The 21,935-nt window shown below is 42.4% G+C and overlaps 2 protein-coding genes across 4 annotated transcripts; one reads left to right on the top strand and one right to left on the bottom strand.

Annotated features, from left to right (window-relative positions):
* The first annotated feature begins 819 nt into the window (after window positions 1–819).
* Window positions 820–18,816, top strand: rad54l2 (RAD54 like 2). 3 transcript variants are annotated; one of them, XM_071532125.1, is made up of 22 exons: window positions 820–939; window positions 1,996–2,188; window positions 2,685–2,994; window positions 3,083–3,219; window positions 3,435–3,578; window positions 3,769–4,001; window positions 4,280–4,462; window positions 4,610–4,743; window positions 4,843–5,039; window positions 5,183–5,525; window positions 5,650–5,827; window positions 6,191–6,421; window positions 7,908–8,026; window positions 8,517–8,635; window positions 9,699–9,798; window positions 9,889–10,094; window positions 11,427–11,602; window positions 12,180–12,376; window positions 12,625–12,806; window positions 12,945–13,034; window positions 13,118–13,219; window positions 14,498–18,816. In XM_071532125.1, the coding sequence occupies exons 2-22, from the start codon at window positions 2,047–2,049 to the stop codon at window positions 15,529–15,531; spliced, it is 4,557 nt and encodes a 1,518-aa protein (XP_071388226.1). In that variant the 5' UTR covers window positions 820–939; window positions 1,996–2,046; the 3' UTR covers window positions 15,532–18,816. The 3 variants fall into 3 exon arrangements, with proteins under 3 accessions (XP_071388226.1, XP_071388225.1, XP_071388224.1); XM_071532124.1 differs by having other exon boundaries at window positions 3,408–3,578; window positions 13,118–13,210; XM_071532123.1 differs by having other exon boundaries at window positions 3,408–3,578.
* A 126-nt stretch (window positions 18,817–18,942) lies between these two features.
* On the bottom strand, window positions 18,943–20,459 carry cyb561d2 (cytochrome b561 family, member D2). The gene is made up of 4 exons (XM_071532133.1): window positions 20,375–20,459; window positions 20,099–20,294; window positions 19,968–20,005; window positions 18,943–19,735 (listed from the first exon to the last, which is right to left on the bottom strand). Exons 2-4 carry the CDS (start codon window positions 20,229–20,231, stop codon window positions 19,232–19,234), a joined length of 675 nt encoding a protein of 224 aa, XP_071388234.1. The 5' UTR covers window positions 20,232–20,294; window positions 20,375–20,459; the 3' UTR covers window positions 18,943–19,231.
* Window positions 20,460–21,935: the final 1,476 nt, after the last annotated feature.

The raw sequence follows: 21,935 nt of genomic DNA, 5'->3' as shown, positions 1-21,935 counted from the left end.
GTTGTTTGTTTGTTTATTCATTTGACAATCTTATGTATGTAATTATTTGGTGCCCGTAACGTACTATATACAACAATTCCCGGAAATTTAAACAAATAAAAAAGGTGAAACATCACGTTAACATTAGACAACATTTGACAAAATTCCCTGCAAAAAATACAAGCATTAAGTAAATGATTTATGGGGAGACCTCAGTAGTTTTAATGTTAGGCCGTGCATGGACGAAAGTAGCTCACTTTCCTGTTTTGTAGGAATGTGGCCATTAATTAACTTTTTTTTTTTCCTTCCAAAGTGCTGTACAGCACTGGCTGAAGCTATCACTACTGCAGATAAGAGAAGAAGATCGTAATTTAGGGGGAACACCCACAGAAGTGGAGGTCAACCTGTCAAAATCCGTGAAGGGCAGTACACGTGGGATGTGGGAAATTTCCAGTTGTTAGGTAGTATATCATATTTATAGTGTAAATCGTCCGGGCAAAAATCGGAATAGGGATGCTACTGGTTGGAATACAGTGACATGTAATTTGGGGTCTTTTGGAGGTATAGCCGACCACAAAATAAAGATAATAGACATGAGGGATTGCGAACCCTGGGAAAGTTGTAGTTGTGACTGAGCTGATTCTTTTATTTTATTTTATTGGTTTAATCCCAGGATAATTATTATGTTTAATCCCTTGGAGCCTCCAGTGAGTCAGGACCAGAGACGGTGGACCCACATTTTGAAGCCACCGGGCCCCCACTTACCCCCGGAACCTTCGGTTGGATTAACCACTTCCCCATTTTTGCGGGGACGATCTTTATGGTCACACTGCAAAAACTGGGAAATTAGCAACCTTTACCAGTTCATTTACACAATTACCGCTCATATTAATTGAATAGTAATCAATTGCAGGCATTAACACCGAGGTTTCTCGAAGGAATAGCGTAACCGTACACGAGGTAAGACCGCAGCCCAACAACAGCTTGATGTTTGAACTTCGTATCTTGCTAACGCTTCTTAGTTAGCTTAAAGCGTTAGCCTTGTAACTTAGCTAACGGCAAGTAACGATACACATACACAATGTTAGATTGCTAGCTATGATAGCCAACAAGCCAGTTGGTTAGCGAACGATAGAGCCGTTGCTTGCGAGCCTCTTTGCCGACCAGCCACCCTGTTTTGCTGCCATGGATGGACAATGGACGTTGCGTGTTTTTGGCGTTTGAAATTACGTTCATTGTTGTGTAACTAGCATATTGGTCTTGGGACTTATAGTAACACAATAGCAATTATATTTATTTAGTAGTTAGTTAGCCAGCGTAGCGAGCTAATTAACGACGGATGAATGTTGCCAGTGTTACCAATAACAACAACATAACAGGGTGTCTGCGCAGTTAGCTTAACGCTATTTGCTAATCTCCATCCTCGGCTCACAAGCTGTTGTATTGGATGAAGTCCCTCCCATGGCATGGTTCACGTCATGTAACTCCAATTTTCAGCACGGAATTTCGCAATGATTAAAGGTTCTTAAATTCCTCCAACCCTGGAGCTAGATGCAAGACATTTACACTGTGATCTATACGTTATATATCTATACTATACGTTAAACATATGAGCGCTATTGCCATGACTCAAAAGAAAGGGGGTTCAGCTGCAATAGGCCAGCAGTGATGGAAAGGGTATCGGGGTGTCCAGTGAACTTGCATAGAGTAACAACATGTTACAATCAATTACGTTTACATATGTAGTCCAGCACTCTTATGATGATAGATAACGTTCTGCAGGCCTCACTACACTCATTATTATTACGGTCATAATCCCCATCTAAGTTGTACTGTTTGCAGCATTATCAATGTTTCCCCTTCTTCATTTTCTCAACAGCAGTCCTTTTATTTCCTATTTCCTAGTCCTTTATTTGGTGATACCTGGGTTTGGCAGGTTTTGATAATGTCTGAAAGGATGAAGTGCTTAGGTATAATGTTGTAATGTAAAGATGTGATGTGTTATGTTTGTTTCAGGGCTCCTGATGAGGGTGTGTAGGTAATACTCTCAGAGCCCCGTAGGACGCCATGTCTGAAGAGGCAATTTCAGAAAGTGACCTGGAGCCCAGCCTTAACAGCGAAGAGGAGGATCTGGAAAATGAAGAGGATGAAGAAGACATGGAGGAAGATGAGGACGAAAATGATGGAGATGACGAAGATGATACAGCTGGTTAGTGACAAAAAAAGTCTCTCTCTCGACACACCTTGTATTATTCTATTTCAGTGCATTCCAGTGTGCTCACAAATTAGGGAAAAAGGCTGAAGACATAGGAGTGTTGCCTAATAAATCAATGAGTTTAGTTAAAATTAAAGTCTTCTATTTTCAGTGATGACTTCTGATCTCCTCATGACATTAAGAATTTTAGTAGCCCTTAAAATAGCATAACTTAAAGAATCCAAGCCAGTGTTTCTTAGAAGGAGTTTGTTCATTTTATTGGCAAATTCCATGCATAAGAATAAAAAAGCATGCAACAGTGGTGCACCAGAGACAAGCCTTCCTCAAAATGCAAACAGTACAGGCAGAATCAGTTTGAGGAGAGTCTGATAGATCCAAATTCTTTTGTCAAAACTTAGCAACGCCACACTGTGCAACGGAGCTCTGCAGTCCTCGTTACCCAGCTAGGGTTTTAGTTATTGAAGACTTCATGATGTACTCTCTCTCACAGAGCAACCTTTGAGTGCCCAGGACAATGCAGAAACAGCTCAGGATGGCGGGGACTCCCCTTCAGCTACCTCCGGAGAGCCTTCCTCTGAGCCTCCATCTCAGCCTGCGTCCCGCCCCTCCTCCAGAGCTCCTTCCAGACCTGCCTCTCGATCGCAGCCTCCAACCAGTCCAGAGAACTCAAGCCACAGCAAGCCACCTGCCAGCAAAACAAAGAAACAAAAGGCCTCTAAATTATCAAAATCCTCTAAGTCTTCAAAAGGCTCCAAACTCTCCAAGCCATCAAAGCCTGCACACATGAGGAAGAATATCAGGTACATTCTCCTATTTGATATTTACTGACATATGTATTGCAAACATTTTCTCTGTAACCTGACTTTCTCCTCCCTTCTCCTTTTATAGAAAGCTGCTGAAAGAGCATCAGCTGGAGGCGGGGACCAAGGCTGCCCAGCAGGAAGAGCTGGAGAGGCGGAAACGTCTGGAGCAGCAGAGGAAGGACTTCCCTACACCAGCCCCACCTGTCTCAGACTCTCAAATAGGTGACTGTCCCTCTATCAACAAAGATGCAACTCTGGATTGTTCTTCCGCCTTACATTCCTAATCATATTTCTGTTTGATATCCTCGTACATACCACTTCAGAATATTCTCACACCTCAGTCTTATTTTTTAAGCTAACTGTCTTTCCATTCATTTGCTGCTTTGCTTTGCTCTGCCTTCTCTCCTAAGTTTCCCTATCCTTTCCCACCTCTTCAGCAGGTGAAACAGCTTCTAGGTTAGGGGAAGTATCTCAGTTGGTACCCGCTCTCCTGAACAAGCAGGATGTGATCTGTCTGGATAGCAGTGGTGAGGAAGAGGAAAAAGAGGAGCCTATGCTGCCTGTACATGCCATCAGAGATGGTAAGACGGATAGAGATCAGTTAAAACACTTCATGCTTTTCTCTCTTTGCTCAAAGATGTATTCAACAAAAGCTTGAGACATCATAGATAAGTAATATTTAGTTGGATACGACACTCTTACAATCTCACCTTATTTTTTGAGTTTTGAGCATGTTCTGATACAGTGCTTATTTCATCAATGTTGACATAGATGTAATTGAGCTGAGTTCCGGGGACGAGGATGCCCTGCAGATTAGCAGTGAGTCGGCTGATGAAGAGGCTGAGGGAAGCGCGGGAACAGAGGAGAGCAGCGGGGCGCACGTCAACGACGCACTGAACCAGCCTGATGCCCAGGGTAGAGTGCTGGTCAACATCAACCACCCTGCAGAGGAGGAGGACCTTTACCTCGCCCCACAACTGGCCCGCGCCGTCAAACCTCACCAGGTATGCAATCTCTATGCTCGCCATCTCACTCTCTGACTCTCTCTAACTCTCAATCAGAATACTCTTAAACACCTCCACCTACTCCATAAAATGTGGTATATTTGAGGCCTTTTTGCCTTATTTTTTAAATGTTTTTTGGAGCACTGCCATTTCCATGTTCTTAATGGAGTTTCTGGAACAGACCTACAACTGTTTTGACTTTCAGTTTCCTTTTAATGTCTCTCTCACACACAGTCAAGCTTGTTTTCCCACTAACATTCATCTCCCTCATTTCTAAGGTTGGGGGTATCCGGTTTCTGTATGATAACCTGATTGAGTCTCTGGAGCGGTATAAGACCAGTAGTGGCTTTGGCTGCATCCTTGCTCACAGCATGGGATTGGGCAAGACTCTGCAGGTCATTTCCTTCATAGACATCCTACTGAGGCATACCGGAGCGCACACTGTGTTGGCCATTGTCCCTGTGAGTATTCTGTGTGAGTGGCATGTTGAACATATGAGTGGTGTATTCGCTCCAGCATATGCACATGTATGCACATGTATGTACACTGAACTCAGTATCTTATTTTTGTGAAATTAAACTCTTTACTCTTTCATCCCCATGCGCCAGGTGAACACACTTCAGAACTGGCTGACAGAGTTTAACCTCTGGCTTCCCCCCCAAGAAGCCATTTCTCCTGACACTGACCCTGCATTTGTCGCAGGCCGCACATTCAAAGTTTACATTCTCAACGATGAGCACAAGTATGTAACATGCCATATTGTGTGTGTGTGTGTGCAAAGTTAGGTACTCATTAGCCAACATTTGATCTGTTAATCATACTGGGTGTGTGTGACCTGCAGGACGACGCTGGCCAGGGCCAAGGTTGTGGAGGACTGGTCCAGAGATGGTGGGGTGCTGCTCATGGGTTATGAGATGTACCGCCTGCTGTCCATGAAGAAGAGCTTCGTCATGGGCCGGAAGAGGAAGTCTAAGAAGCCTGCAGGGCCAATCATCATTGACCTGGATGAGGAAGATAGACAGCAGGAGCTCATGAAAGGTCAGAAAAGTTTTTAGTTTAAGGGAAGCAACATGTAAAATGGCATTGTTTATGTTAGTGTGCTATGGAAGGTTTCCTGGGGGATAATTATCAGACTGAGGTCACAAAAATAATAATTATCTTCTCTTCTTTTTTCTATACAGGTATTGAAAAGGCCCTTGCACGGCCTGGCCCAGATGTGGTGATCTGTGACGAGGGTCATCGCATTAAGAACTGCCATGCCAACACATCGCAGGCCCTAAAGAACATCCGCTCACGGCGCAGAGTGGTTCTGACGGGCTACCCATTGCAGAACAACCTCATTGAGTACTGGTGCATGGTGGACTTTGTTAGGCCTGACTTCTTAGGCACGCGTCAGGAGTTCAGCAACATGTTTGAGCGTCCCATTCTGAATGGGCAGTGTGTGGACAGCACACCTCAAGATGTCCGTCTGATGCGCTACCGCAGCCACGTGCTGCACAGCCTGCTGGAGGGCTTTGTCCAGAGGTGAGCTTGCTGTCAGTAACTGGATTTAGAAATGGGATATCATGAAAAGAAAATCATAGTTTCCTCTCCTATGTAGAACATTCTAACTTGTTTGGGTTCTTGATGGTGTTTTTCTGGGTTCCAGACGTGGTCATGATGTGCTGCGGGACCAGCTTCCCTCCAAGGAGGAGCATGTCATCTTGGTGCGGCTGTCTCATATCCAGAGGGCACTCTACACCGAATTCATGAACCGCTTCCGGGAGGCTGGGAACAGTGGCTGGCTCGGTCTCAACCCACTCAAGGCCTTCTGTGTCTGCTGCAAGGTGAGACTTTCCTTGCACCTGCTGTTGGGCCATTAAGAGCCACTGATAGAAAACACTGGTTCTGGGTCCGTCCATTCAGACCTGCTGACCTTTTCCAGAGATTCATCTGTTTCCAGAGGAATCAGATTTTGGATATGCCTATCAAAATCCTGTTTTGAGTGGCTTAGTGGTCTAAAGCGCATACTATTTAACCGCAACAACTTAGTTTTGAATCCGGCCCGGGACCTGTGATGCATGTCATCCCCTTCTCTCCCAGTCTTTCTTGTCTCTCTCTTCTGTGACTTATCCGATAAAGGCAAAAAAAAAAAAAATCCTGTTTTGACACTTTTTTGAATAAGTGTGCTTTCTTGTTTCCTGATCCAGATCTGGAATCATCCAGACGTCCTCTATGAAACCCTGCAGAAGGAGAATCAGGCCAATGAGCAGGACCTGGATCTGGATGACATCACTTCGGCTAGCAACCCCCGCTGCCCCGCCCCTGGTGCTGGCCTCAAAGCCAAAGTTGCCGACTCAACCAACAGCAAAGTGAACAACCCCCTGCCACCGCTCAATCCCATTCAGGATAGAGCCAATCAAGTCATCACCTATGAATGGGTATGCCATGACAACAACCGACTCTTTATAAACAAGTAGTAGCACGTTTGTAGAAAATTCATCTTTCAGTCCCCACTGCTTTAAAACTCACTGAAAGTAATAAGTTGCTTAACTTTGTTAGGGTTCAGGCGATTTCATGCAGTGAAGACAGATCATAAACTGGTACTGTCCTCCAATGCATAAACAGTCAGGAAGAACTGTACGTTTTTATGCCTCCGCACCGGCAACAGCCGTGGCCGGAGGCATTATGTTTTCAGGTTGTCCGTCCGTCTGTCCGTCCGTCCATCCGTCCACAAACGTCCACTTGGACTCAAGGATGAACTGATTAGAATTTGATGGTCAAAGGTCAAGGTCACTGTGACCTCACAAAAGATGTTTTTGGCCATAACTCAAGAATTCATACACTAATTATGGCAAAATTTCACACAAATGTCTAATAGGATAAAATGATGAAGTGATGACATTTTATATCCAAAAGTTCAAAGGTCAACTTCACTGTGACATCATAATGTTTTGCTTACCACTGTAGCTGAGAAAACGATCTTGGGTCATTCTACAAAAACGGTGGAAGTGCTGTCACTTACTTTTGCCGACACCACAATCCTTTAAGTTGACCTAATAATCACATTAATTATATATGTTCAATAAATAAAGACTGTCCTTGCAATGATAAAACAAAGTTTATTGGCGGAGGCATACAACCGCGAGGCGGTTATTTCTAGTTTTTTGGCTGGACCGCAACAGCGGGACCAGCCCTATAAACGCGAATGTCTGTCACTCACTCACTCACTGACTGACTGACTGACTGAGTGACGAAGTTACGCCATTGGTCGGCCGTGGCACGTGGCACACCCATACAAGATTCAGCCATATACTAGGTTTTGACCTAGTCTTGTTTATGTGTGTATTCTTTTTTCTTAGAAACACAGTAAATAAATAAATGGTCAGGAAGCTTTCCCTACTTTATAAATATATCCTTATGAGTAAAGGTATACCAGTGACTGAGCACTTAGATCTAGACGGTTAACTAGCTCTAGAATAAAATGTACAATGATGGCTTGTTCCACCCAGGATATAGAGAAACCAGCTTGGTAGGAAAAGCAGTCAGCTCAGTAGGTTCAGGGCATACAACATCCAGAAAACAATCAAATAAAAAGCAGGGTAAACATAGGTACATAATCTTAAGTGTTCAAGCAAATTTTCATGTAAAGCCCTTCCTCTGTCTGAATAACCATCCTCCCGGAGCCCACAGCTTATTTTTCAAATAACTAACAATTACAAAATTCAAATGCTGAAATACGTTAACTACCTTCCACACCATTCAACTGATGGTGACAGTACCAATATGTCGACTTTGCCATAATGCTTTCTTTGATGTCACGCCCATTTAGGGGTTTCTTGTTACTTTCCTCGGGGCCTGAAGGAGACTCTTGGGGAAACACTGCCATGTTATTCAACAGCCTTTTCTCCTGCTGATATGTCTCAGGCAAAGGACATCATGTCAAATTACCAGACAGGAGTTCTGGAGAACTCGGCCAAGATGGTTCTGCTCTTCCATTTGATCGATGAGAGCGTGAGGAGAGGAGACAAGATTTTAGTCTTCAGGTACGTCCTCTGCCCAACATACCAGGCATTGAACACAAATCAAACGTGAAGCAATCTATACTAGAGGTACACTTATTGTGTGGTTTAGCCAATTAATTGGGCCAATTAGAGCATTCAGAACTTTTAGAAACAGTTGGAAATTGGTTGATATAATGTTTAGGTTGCTGATTATTGTTTTATTTCATTTTCTTTATTTTATTTAAATCCCCCTGCATCTTAAGAGGTTTCTGCCTCTTGCCAGGTTATCAGTCTAAATAAGAATTTCTTAATTGACCTGATGATGTGTCTACTTTATTATCTAAAGTGCGACTACCTTGCCTTAAAATGAAAATGGCAAAATTGATGATTGATTTGTGAGCCATACAATACTGTATATATAAGACCATCTTCAAAAACCTGTGATCAGTTGACATCTACTATATTTCAAAATCTGAACTGAACTTTGCATTTCTAATACCTCATTCATATGTTTTCGCTGTGTCCCCATTAGCCAGAGCTTGTCCACCCTGACGGTCATTGAGGACTTCTTATCGAAGAGACCCATACCGACGGCCACTGCCTCGTTTGACACCCAAAGCCAGAGCTGGGTCCGCAACCTCAACTACTACAGTGAGTCACCCAGTCTGTGCTCTGTTCCCATAACAACCACTATACAGATTATGTGGTCTTTGCCATAGAAACATCAAACGTGTGATTGTCTGTATTCCGTTGGTATTATTGGCTGTGCTTTCACCACAGATTTCCCATTTGTTGCAAATTTGCTCTGAGCTCTGGAAACAAGCAAGGTTAAGATCATGTATTTGCCATGGTAGACAAGGGAATTTGAATTTGTCTTTTTGCTTGTCCCTCTGAGATGCGTATAGATTTTAATTCAGTCAGTCATTATAACACGTGCAGGGTTCCTAGGGGCTGTGAAAATCCTTGAAAGTTTGTGGATTTGAGAAAAAAAATGTTTTTATTAAAATATAGCACCTCATCAATATACCCCAGCTCTCTGAACCTCTCTCCCTCCTAGGATCAGCACTTCACATCCTGAGGAAAACCCTATGATGGATATTTGTTTGATATAGCAGCAGCTTTAAAATGAATGATTTCACCATGAGTTTTTGACTATAGGTCGTGATCCTGAGTAAAAAATGAGGTCTCTGTGATTCTTTGAATTTGATGTTCAAGTGATTGTGGGAACTGTGTACATGCATCAAGTAAGAGATAATGCATAACATGGTTTTTAATACACAACATGGTTTTATCTTTCTTTTTTTCTATTCTTCACTGGCACTTCACTGGTCCCTTTTAAAGGATTTAGAGCACTCACTCACCATACACATAGTGTAATTAGGAAGTTAAGCACGTCTCTGAAACACATATACATGTATGCATTTCACCAGAGGTCAGAGTAGAGTGCCGAGTCAGTCATTTGTGATGCCCTCAGAACAGGTAGGGGTTCAGTGTCTCGCTCAAGGATAGTCCAGCAGGGATGGACTCATTGCCTGCTGCAGGGATAAAACCTGTGAACCCTGGTTACAAGCGGATCTCTAACCATCAGACCACCAGCTCTGTCTTATTGTAACTAAGATATTCAGTGGAAAATGGAAATGGAAAATGACCATGATGCAAGTTAAAGTGGGTTCGGGTGCTTTGGTGTGAAGAGATGATGTTTGCTTCTCTACAGGACTGGATGGGAGTACATCTGCCTCAGAGAGAGAACGACTTATCAACCAGTTTAATGACCCAGAGAACACCGCAGCATGGGTCTTCCTACTTTCTACCAGGTAGCTGTCTCAGTTCTTCATTCTTTCTCACACTTCCCCCAAGCACCGACAGGAACGTCAATTCTAATTAATTTGCTGTGCTCCACTCAGAGCGGGCTGCTTGGGGGTAAATCTGATTGGGGCCAACCGCGTTGTGGTGTTTGATGCCTCCTGGAACCCATGTCATGACGCCCAAGCAGTGTGTAGGGTGTACCGCTACGGTCAGAGAAAACCCTGCCACATTTACCGCCTTGTCTGTGACTTCACCCTGGAGAAGAAGATCTATGATAGACAAGTCTCCAAACAGGGCATGTCAGGTAAGAAAGTGTGTGCCTGTGTATGAATGTGAGTGTATCGATTTCATGCTTAGAATATTGCAGCGTAAAGGAAAATAATGGTGGTGTACAAAACTCTTTTTGAATAGATTGTTTTTGGCAATTACAGTTTCTAAATGGGGGGGGGGGGGGGACATGCCATGAGTATTGCCATGGAAATTTGTACTTGTGAAGAATCTGTTTTTCAGGCATTTTATGGCACCTCCACCAATGCAATTCTCCAATTGCAAAGCTGCACCCTCCCTAAGAGTTTGTTAGTTGTTAGTTCATCATTTGTCTTCCGGGTTTGATTTTCTGACAAAATAGCATGTGAATCCAGTGCTGTTTAGAAGCTGACTTGGAAATTCCGGATGTTGGACTTCCCACCAGCACATGAACACAGCATGATATTTATGGCTAAAAAAGGATAATCACCTAATGGCAGAAATCCCAGATCTGGATCACCAACTGAACCTTAGGCCAAGGGCTGCCTGTCCACAAAATTTCAGCCAAATCCGTTCATAACTTTCTGAGATATCTTGCTAACAAACAGACTGGGGTGGAAACTTAACCTCCTCCAACTTTGTTGGCAGAGGTAATGAAGAGCATGAGAAGTGCTTGGACTGGTAGACAAAGGGCTGGTGCAATCATACTATAAAGCAAGGAATCTGTATGTGTGTCCTTCACATATCTCGAGAACCGTTCGTCCAATCTACTTCACACTTGGCGGGTGTATTGCTGGGGACCCAAGGACGTGCAGTGTCGGATTGGACATGCGACACGTTCAGTATTAATAAACTTTGAATAAACAAGCGAACAGCGCTCTGTGCAACAGCGGGGCTCAAAGCAGGCGACTGAAAGCGCAGTGTCGAGTGTGCAGTTGTTTGGATGAGCGGTTCTCAAGAAAGCAGCAAGCAGCAATACTGGAAGCCAAGCAATCGGCCCGTTCCGAACAGGCATGTTTTGAACGGGCACTGCACTAGTGTAACAAATATACAGTGTCTGAAAACATTAGACAAAACCAGTTCTCATGGCTCACCTGAATGCACAGTCAGTTCAGTCAGTATCAGTTAGAATTTACAATTGCCAGAAGGACACGTATTAAGTTTCACTTATTGAATTGGCACCTTTCCTCTGTTATGTCACAAATGACATAGGAACATGAACACCAAATGGAAGGCTAATAAAAGGCTTGAACCAGCATTGATGATTGTTCCATGTAGCTGTTATGAAGCGCTTATCCAAGCACTATAAATGCATTCTTAACCAGATTTAATGTGGGCTATTATCAAGATTTGCCCGTGTTTAACCAGTATTGTGTTGGTTTGTTTAAAGACCGTGTGGTAGATGACCTGAACCCAGTGCTGAACTTCACTCGTAAGGAAGTGGAGTCGCTGCTGCACTTTGTCGAGGAGGAGCCTAACCTAGCCAAAAACCCCCTGGACCCCCGAGAGGACATGGAGGCAGTCATCAGCCAAGCTTGTCAGCTCTACCCACGCCTCATCACCAAGGTACAGTACACATGCCTAGTGACGCTCATGTCTACAACCTGCAGGAAACACAACTTGAGCAGCTTAGGGCCAAAAATTTAGCTTTTTTTGGAGTCCATTTTGCTACCCTCAGTCAGATTGTAAGCATTAAAATGTAAGTGTGTGTACATGCCACTTCTTCCCCAGGCCACTGCTTTAACTGAGAACGTATTCTTAGTCAGTCTGCCTGGTAAAATAATTTAAAATGAGTCGAAATGTAAGTTGTTTTTTTTCCAAGTTAGCAATTTAATTTGCCAACAGTGGAACATTTTAGCCTGCTCAAAGACAAGCTACAGGTTTTGTACTGGTGGGTTACACTGACATGGATATGAAATGGGCTTGTTCACTAAGTTAGTCTACAGCATTTATAGTTTATTTCATGTTGCAATTCAGCATAAAAGAAATCACAATATGATGATTTTATTAATATTGTGCAGCACATTAAAAAAGGTGTTTACTCTGGCACTTCTGAGCCCCCCTTGGCTCTCCACTGGAAAAAGTGGCTGTTGAATTACAATTCAGCCACCCGAATTCGACCTGTTTCCATTTGTCTCAACAGCATCCTTTCCATCATGAGTCTCTGCTGGTGGACCGGAAGGAATCAAAACTGACCAAAGCAGAGAAGAGAGCGGCCAAGAAGAGCTATGAAGATGAGAAGCGAGCCTCCGTGCCGTACTCTCGCCCATCGTACGCCCACTATTACCCGACCAGTGACCAGACGCTTAACAATATACCAGCATTCAACCAGCGCAGCTGGTGAGTTTCAAACTGTGAAATTTAAACTTTTACTTTACTATATGGGGAAATAAATAGGCATATATAATAATATGATATAATATAATAAGGAATATTATATAATTTAATACACAGCATTATACTAAGTAGTAGGCCTGTATCCAAAGCTTCAATATGGCTCTGAGCCTTGGGGTGGAAGTTTAATTTCACAACCTTTAAATCAGGATATGTTTATGATCATCTTATGAGTTTAGCCCATATATTTCCAGGCGTCCCATGACACGGCCAGATGACAAGCCTGTGGCAAGTGTCAGGCCCATCCAGTCCACCCCAATCCCCATGATGCCTCGCCAGGTCATGGGCATGGCTGGCTCCAGCTCTGGTGGCAGCTTTCCTGTCAACTACCTGCAGAAAGCTGGGGTTTACGTACAGAGGATTGTCACCACAACTGGTAATTATTAATGTGCTCCTGCTACATATCACTCTAGAACATAATTATTCTTTCTTGTGTCAAATGCCATGGAACATCTGGATTGACATTTGACATGAGGCATTATTTTAGCATCAGACATTTTGTCTGAATCCACAGATATTGTAATCCCAGGAGCCAACAGCACAACTGATGTTCAGGCCCGAATTGGTGCAGGAGAGAGCATCCATGTCATCAGAGGGTCTAAAGGTAGTGGCAACAACACAGTAAGGACTCTGTCAATGCATTTCAGTAAATTGTTTCTATGATTTGACATGTCTTGTCCACCACAGGTACCTACATAAGGACAAATGATGGAAGAATTTTTGCTATCCGGTCTGGAAAGATCAGTAGACCAGCAGTGGGGGGCTCTGCCACTTCAAGAGGTACAATAGGTTTGTATAATCAAGATATAATGCCTGACACAATGGAAAATCAGCATTATAACAGCTTCATATAACAGTTTTTAAACAGTAATTGCTTCATTACACATTTTGTAATGTGACTACATTGCACATAAAATTCACACACAGATGATCATATTTACCACTGGCTATTCTCTCCCAATTTCCAAAATTTCTACATCTCAGTTAAAAAAAAAAGTGGTTTCCAGCCATGTGCCATTGTGAGCTGTGTATATAGATTTTCATTCCAACCAAACATGACACCATCTGATTTCACTGTAGTTCAAGTTGTGCTCATTAGTGAAATCGGCTACTGTAGTGTTTGGATGGAATGAAAAAAAAATCTGTTTTTGCTTCTTCTTGTATACATTTGCAGTACAGCTTACTACCTGTCTGACCCATTAAAATTGTTGAACAAGTGAATGATTGTTCAACAAGTGAATGATTTTGCATCTTTAGTCAAGGTCCAGAGTTTGCACACAGATTAGCAATGACCTGAAGTAAGCAATTTGGCGCATTTGGAAGTTAACTGGCCCTCAGTGACCTAATTTTCAATTGGGTAGTTAAAATTATTTCTATCATACAGACAAAATGCCACAAGTGCAGAAGAGTAGACAGGAAGGTGCAGTGAATCCACCTCAAAAGAGATTTCCAACGATCTTGAAAAGTTCAATTAATATTTGTGAACAACAATCTCAACAAAGCTAGAAACCAGAGAGCCAAAGCTCTGATGTTATGTCATCATGAGATGAACACTGGAGCTGCTCCACTGATAATGAATTGAGAAAATAGAAAATATGTTTTGACTCATAAATTATCTGTTTGATATTTTACATCATCAAGCCAGAAAATGAGCCCACATTCCCATAAAATCCCCCTGAGTAATGTTGTGTCCAAACAGTTGGTCTCCCATTCACTGTGTATGTAGCAGTTTGAAAATTTGTCTTCGAGAAACTCTTGACTTGCTCATGTTTACAAATCAAGACTATCGTGTCCATGATTGTGGAAATAATGCATATGAAGTGTTACAGGCAAGTGAATCTGCTCATACCATTTGTGTAACTTTTATTTTATTTTTTTTTACAAAGCACATTATTTGTGATGGACTTGTTACAAATCATCAATGTTCATTTATGTAAGAATCATGTCATGAGCTTCTATTACATCTCTAATACATATATGGCTACACCGGCTCTGTTTCAGGATTGACCTTTCAAGAATAAATCATGTCTCATGACGTTTCATGACACCATTTCCTCTCTTCTGTAGACTCCCAGAGTTCCCAAATCCACCCAGTCAGTAATGGCTGTTCATCCCCTGTGGAGCAGCAGCGCAGCCCAGACGAAGAGCAACGCCCCTCGACCCCTGACAGCCCCGAGATTCTCCGAGAGCTCAGCCGCTACAGTGTCTCCACATGTAATGCCACTGCCGGTGTGGCAGGAAATGAATTGCCGTCGCCGTCAGATGTGTCAGCTGAACCGCCAGGGGATGGAGGCAGTTCACAGAACAGTGAGCCTGGTGACCTCAGCAGGCACCTCAGCGATGACCTCCTGGGATCCACGTTAGAGCCGCGCGGTGGCAAACGCAAGAGTACTGAAAGCCACGGCAACAAGCCAGTAGGAGGCAAACGCACTTCTGCTGCAGCACGTTTCCCCAGCCTTCCCCTGGGCAGTGGGCTCAGCTTTCCCCCCGTGGGTCTGAATTCTTCCTCCCTACTGGGAAACCTAGGTCACATGAGTCACCCACTTCTCATGGGCGGCAGTGGCGGATCTTCATTCCTTCAGACACCAGGACAGACACTGGGTGACCTGCAGGCCATGTTCCCTTCTGCAGGGTCAGACCTGCTGAGCCAGTCAGCCACAGGGAATGGACACCTTCCCGCCTCCTCCTCTTCCTCCTCCTCATCGTCCTCTCTTCCCGCCGTTTTCCCCTCCACTGCCACCACCATTCCTATGTCATCTGCCCCAACAGCAGCCACTTCTTCTTCCTCCCTGGCATCAGGTTCTCTGCCCCCCTACTTGATGAACCCCAACATGGCTGGTCTGCTGTCCTCAGGCTTCAATCTCAATTACAGTCAGTCCCTGCTCTCTGAGCCCAGAATGTTCCCCGCCCCTCTTCTCTCTGGGTCAGGGGGATTCCCTGCACCCAGCCCCAGCTCTGCTGCATCCAGCTTCCTTTCTCATTTCAACAATCCCACCTCCAGCCTATTGGGGGCAGCTCTGAGCCAACCTGATACACATCTGACCACAGAGAACGGTGGTAGTAGTTCTGACGACGACGTTATAGAGGTGACAGGGCAATAGACAGTCAAAGACCCACAGAGGCAGTTTCACACACAATCTTATTAAACATGGTTAACCTACATTAGGGATGGGAACAGTCACTGGGGATAGGAATGATTACATGTTTACACGACTAGTTGTGGGGAAATCAGAGACAATGAAAATAGTAGTTGAACTATATTAATTACTTTTCTTACCACAAGGTTCCTACAATAAAAGGAAAACCTGTGAAAGTCATGTAATTTGAAAATTGTGTTTTCTAGGCCTGAATAGATGTGGACAAATGAGGCGTCCAAAAAATTTGAAATTTTTTTTTTTTTTTTTGCAAGTGTTTATTGTCAAGCTTGCTGCTGATGGAGCTAATTACCTTTTTGAAGGAAATCTAACTTATCTTTCCTCATTGCCCCAAATGATAGTTAGATGATAGATAGATGATCAAAAATGTGTTGGAATCCATCAAACAAAATGTATTTTCAGCATTGCTCCTTAATTGTATCCCTGTCTTGTCTTTGGTATAAGGCTTATCTGTTCAGATTTCAGAGCTGTTGATTGATGATTAATTGCATCGCTATAGTCTGAGTGTGCAAGCACATTGGAATGCATATGAGTGGAACAATAAGTGATATCAAAGGAAAAAAGTGAAACTTCTGAGGAGTGATCTAAAACATTCAATGTTCATCCTAACTTGATGGAAACACCTGGCAGGATACAATTAGGTTGACAAATGTTGAGATTAATTGTATCTATTTTGGCATTTTCTATTAGACTAGTCGTTTAAACAGTTTATATCATTCAGCTAATCAACAGTGGAATAAATCTAAATTCCCATTCCTAATGGTCTCATGCAAATTCAGATACACTCACACATGGACTCACATGCCTCAAGCGAACGAGAGAATAAGTTGTATCTTAATAGGTTTATGAAGACAGAGTAACAAATCCTTATGCTGAATATCCCAGATTTGTTCAGCTCAAGCATCAGAGACGACAGGAACAGACTTTTGTCGTATGGGGACCAGCTGAATCTTTCAAGGGGCTTTCCAAGCACAGCCTCTCCTGCTATATTTTTAAGCAAGGCTTTGCCATGCAATTAATTTGATTTCCTCTGAACTGGGATGGACTAATCTGATGAACAATGCTTCATGTTGGGTTTTCTCATAATATATTGCCGTGAAGTTAGTTGTGAATTGTGAACCGTTCTAATGCAAGCAAAAAAGTGACTGCTGCTGTTACAAATAGTAGCCCCGCTGATCTGCTGCACACGTTTTTATTTAGTCCAGGTTAGGAGTTCTTCAGCTCAGTTTCCCCTTCTGGTGATCAAGACTGGAAAGCTGCAAAAACGTGTAAGAGGGAAATAATGGAATATCATAATTGGAAGCAGTTCATGGGGACTATAGAATGTAGGGTCAATAGTTATCACAATTCACTTGACAATGATATATTTGGAGAAAATCCTACAAGGCTTACCTTTAACAGTTGGATTGTTAAGCTCTCAGAGAGCTTATTTTAGTCATTAGCAATTTGATAGACATTGTAGCATCCCCTGTTGGAAAGGATATTGTGTGTGATCTGGATGTTTTGATTACAATACTATAACTGAAAATGTTGATACTTTGTAAATAGTGGTCATTATCATTGTTTATATTGCAAGTCAATACTGTGCAGTGTGCAGATTTTGGTTCAAGGGAGTGGTTTTAGGGAGATGGTTTATTATTCTTACAATGACTCTCATGATGATAGACATGCCCTCGCACTGATGCTGGGGAAACAAATTTACTTTCTTTCAGTGAGTCCTTAAAACTAAAATGAATGTACTTTCATGCTAGCCTTTGATAACACAGGGGCTGCGACATGGATTCGGACTGTGTTCTTTCATTTTTAGCCTTAAATGACACAAAGGGGTCTTGAGTCTTAGCATTTATGTCAGTACATCCTTTTACAATCTGCTGGAAGAACTTCTGAGCATTGAGACAGTTGGTGTCAAACTCAAAACACAAGTTTAATGTAGATTCAGCATTATGATTAAAAGCACCAAGTGCGAAAGCCAAATGGAGTACAAACCAAGAGTTAATGTTGCTGGTTCATTTCCAAGAGCTTGTCATATGTCTTTTGTAGCACACTCACCCTTTTTTCTGAAGTCTCCCCACCATCTATTGATATATCACTACTGAGTCAACCTACATGCTTTGACAATTTTCTTACAAATTCTAGCACACTGTCAGAAACTTCCTGAGAACAAACATGATCTAAGCTGTAGAAGCCATTTGTGCAGCCTAAGTGTACAACACCTCAAATCAATGTAGCCACTAACCACCAAACCAGTTATGTAATCAACATTACATTACAACCACCAAGAACTGTGGCAGATCGTTAAGTGTGGGTATGTGATGGCCTTACCAAGCTTTTCAGAGGTGCGTCTTTACAAGCAGTGCAGTGTAAGTAGCTTCTTTCAGTGTCTGTAGGTCTGCGGTGCTTAGGGAGTTTAGGTCTTCGCTGTTCTCTGTAGCCTTGTGTTTCTGTGTTGTGATGACACCTCAAGGTATTTAGATTCGGGAAGATCCCCTTCCTCCATTGCTATGTAGGCTAGATGCAGTGGTTATTAACCTTATGAGAACACTGGATAATCTAACACAACAGATCATTCCCTCTGGAATTTAATTTTTTTATACTTCTGTTCTTGTGGGGTCCGCTTTTTGCTCTAAACCTCCCAGATTCTCAGTACTGTACAACTTTTCTTTAATTTGCTACTGGCTCCTTACCCGTCGTTCTGTATGCTACATTTTTCTTATTATGGACATCATTTTTCTTAAGCATGTCTTGGGAACTTCAGATTTGGTCTGTCCAATTCGAAGGTAGACAGAGCTGGCACTTAAGATCATATCTGCTTAACTTGTGAATTGTACATCGTACTGACCCCATGTCTTCACTCTCAGTCTTCGGAATCAATTGGAAACACTTCTCATCTGAATCGTGGTATTATCAGTTTATAAACAAACCTGTCTGTCATTTCTTGTCAGTCATGCATTTTTTTATGTTTCATGGGAATATTTCATTTTTTTTTTAAATGTTTTTTATAACTTCTTATTGGTGTTAGTTCACCTCTGGCAGTTTTTTTTTTCGTTATTTCAATGTAAGTGTTTACCAAATTTATTTATTTATGATGAAAAATATATTCTCAGTTTTTGTAATTACGTTTTTTAACCTTTTGTTCACTTTGACCCATTGATGGCTGATCCAGTAAGAACTTTGATTTCATACATGCAGCCTAGAGTGGAGCAGAACATGACTGTGTTATCAATGTTATTTTAACAATAAAACACTATTACAGTGTGAATACTTTGCAGACACTTTTACTATAGCACATATCTTCGTTTAACATATTTATTCATTGGGAAATCAAACGCATAGCTAAATCAATAATCAGACAGCAGCATCAGTAAGAAAATGGCAACCTGAGATACATGAATTCCTTACATAGGTACAAAAAAAAACAAAATAAAAATGATTGCTTCTTGGGTGATGACAGACTTTCATGCAAATCAAACTGACTACATGTGACTGGAAAATAAATCTCTGGTAATCATTAGAAAAGTACATAGTGTAGGTCCCATATTCAAATTCAGTCATGGCACCAGTTATGTAGAAAAATTATGGCTTTATATCTTAAAATATATATATATAAAATGTTACGCTTTTTGTCATATTGATATAGTGGCCTTTGTCAGGACTGCAGGCGTTTTTTAGCCATGTAAGCATTGGTCACTTGACTCATTATAACGAAGGCAGTAAGAGCCGGGCAGAGCGCTGACAGGTACCAGGTGTGCTCCCTGACAGATGCGGTGAACCAGGCAGAGCAGAGGCCCAGGAGGAGGCTGGCGCTGCCCAGCAGGTACGTGACGAGTCCAGACGCCGCGTGGTAGCGCTTCAGCTTGGCCAGGGACCAGCCTTTGGCCAGAGAGTGATAGATCAGGGGCACGGCTGCCAGCGACTGCACCCCGACAACACACACCGTCACCAGGCCCACCAGACCGTGCCACGAGGTGAAGTGGGGTTTACCGTTCAGGTGCTTGTTGTAGGTGATGGCTGCCAGGCCCAGGGCGGCGCAGCAGACACACAGGCACTGCAGCACCCAGTGAACGCGCCCCTTGGTCTTGTGTGGAAACCTCTTGATGGGGGAGCCGTGGGGAGAGAAGAGGAGGATGGCCTCTGTCATGAAGAGGAAGAACTGGTGGAAAAGAAAATGAAGATGAGAGGATTTGACTGAACTGCTTTCAGGTGTTTACTGTTGATGAGATTTATTGAGAATTTTCACTTCAATGTTTGAGTAGGGACAGATGCATAGACATAGAACATTTTAAAGAAAATAGTCTGATGTCACATATCATAACATCCATAGCCAAAGATAATTTGCTATGTTTGTCCCTTTTGCTAAAAACTTCAAATGTTTTGCAACTTACAGCTAGTGTCATGAGGAAAGGGTGCCAGGAAAACAAACCTAAAATAAAACGGATAAAATCAAATTAGCAGTCAGTAGGCAAAGAAGGACACTGTGAGTCTGTTTTTAAACGAGGGCAGTATGAACACTCACTTGTCCCCGGCCGTGACAGAACTGCAACTAACACCGTAAAGACAATGCAGACGAAATGGGTCAGGACTGCGCACGCCGTCCTGGCATAGCCGTAGACCCGAGGCTCGGTTTCAGTCCCGCTGCCGTGAACCATCTTCAACACGACTTGTGCGGCACCCAGGTAGCCGACCCGCAACCAGCACACACAGTTTGTCACCTGAAATGAACTTTAAGTTAACTTACAGCCAATCTCGATTAGATGAGCGGAACTGATGGTGAAGTCAATGAGCTGCCTACCTCCTCCACCTGCTGGAGTCCTTCAGGTTTTAGAAGACCCGCGGTACAAGAAGAACAAGCTTACGCCTACATTGGTGACTTTGTTTAACAGAGAGTAGCTTTACGAAACGAGAAATAACTGTTCTGTATCAGCTTGCTTGTGTTTGACGTGGACGCTTCCTCCTTTTCCCCAGGTGCATTTTGGGAAAAGAAGTTTTTATAACGTTACTGAAGCTGTAGGCATAAGTAACCCCATATGTTGTCTATGTAACATATTTAACATACCTTAGTGTGGTGTAGGAAAACAATAACATACATTGCAAGAGAAAGGCTGTAAGCTTTCGTTAATTATTACTATATTGAGGGTCAGAATTGTTTTGTCAAAAAAGCACAGTCATACAATAAAGGGCTATATAGTAATGATAGAAATGGTTCTCTTAAAAAGTCATAATTCAAAAAAAGTATCCCATTGTCCTAAAGAAAAATGTTTCAGTGTCGCTGGTCTTAATTTCTGGTAGCTTATTATAAAATCTTGCAACATGGTTTAACACTTAAGAGGACATTTGAGTAAATGGTGTGGGGAGTGGAGTGGAGTGAAATGGAGTGGAGGGGGGTTTGTTGGGGTGGAAAGATTGCTAAATTGTATGCTCTTGCTATAACTTTTAATCAAAAATGTAGTGTGCAGTTGCCTACATAAACTAGTTGGCTAAAACGAATTAATTAGTAAAAAACAAAAAATCTAAGATTTAAATTTAACAAAATGCAGTTATTAGTTGAAACACATAGTTAACCATATCTCAATCTGAAAACAACAGATATAAACCTAGATTTAATTTTAAGGGTAACTCTCAAGATTATAGAGCCAGTCAAAAACTACCAAAATATGAATGATGACTTAAGACTAAAGTTGTAGAATCCCATAAGACCAGTTCTGCGCATGCGGTCTGTCTGTGCAGGACTGGTATGTATGTGATGTCTCAGAGTAATGCCTCCCATTCCAGATCCAACAACTCAATGGGCACTCAGTGCTCAACACTGTTCACTGGTTATTGTGCTCCAATTCCTCCCTAATAAGCTTGTGACTCTGCAGGGCCTACTGACCAGGCATATAGGCAAGAAAACAACAGCATGCACTCATTCAGGACATCCCTTGCTCTCTCTCTCTCTCTCTCTCTCTCTCTCTCTCTCTCTCTCTCTCTCTCTCTCTCTCTCCCTCTCTCTCACACACACACACATTATAATGTAGGCAAATTAAGCCCACCAAACAGAGTGCCACAGGGTCTCTTCCTTCTTAATTTTACTCACAAAAAGAAGTCTAATAATAGAGCTACAGCACAGTGTGCACTTCAGTTGGCAGTTTCCTTTAGAATATTTCAACAAAAAAAAATTTGCCTCATGACTGTTCTTTTTACAACCTATTTTTATAGAATTCCTTTTTAGATTATTTAAGATTTTCATTTTATCAACTCGTTTCATTATGTCCTCATTTTATTTTCATCATTGCCGTTGATGTTTTTCTTTGTTTCCGTTTATTGTTTCCTGGAGAGCACATTGTATTCCTGGCTTGAAGGTTGCTAAGTAG

Source organism: Centroberyx affinis, unplaced genomic scaffold (genome assembly GCF_046629955.1).
Source record: "Centroberyx affinis isolate AG114_WGS23_722 - 3 ecotype Tasmania unplaced genomic scaffold, CSIRO-AGI_Caff_v1 ptg002163l_1, whole genome shotgun sequence".
Classification (NCBI taxonomy): domain Eukaryota; kingdom Metazoa; phylum Chordata; class Actinopteri; order Beryciformes; family Berycidae; genus Centroberyx; species Centroberyx affinis.
The sequence above is the reverse complement of the archived record's forward strand: the minus strand, read 5'-3'. Positions and strand labels throughout refer to the sequence as shown.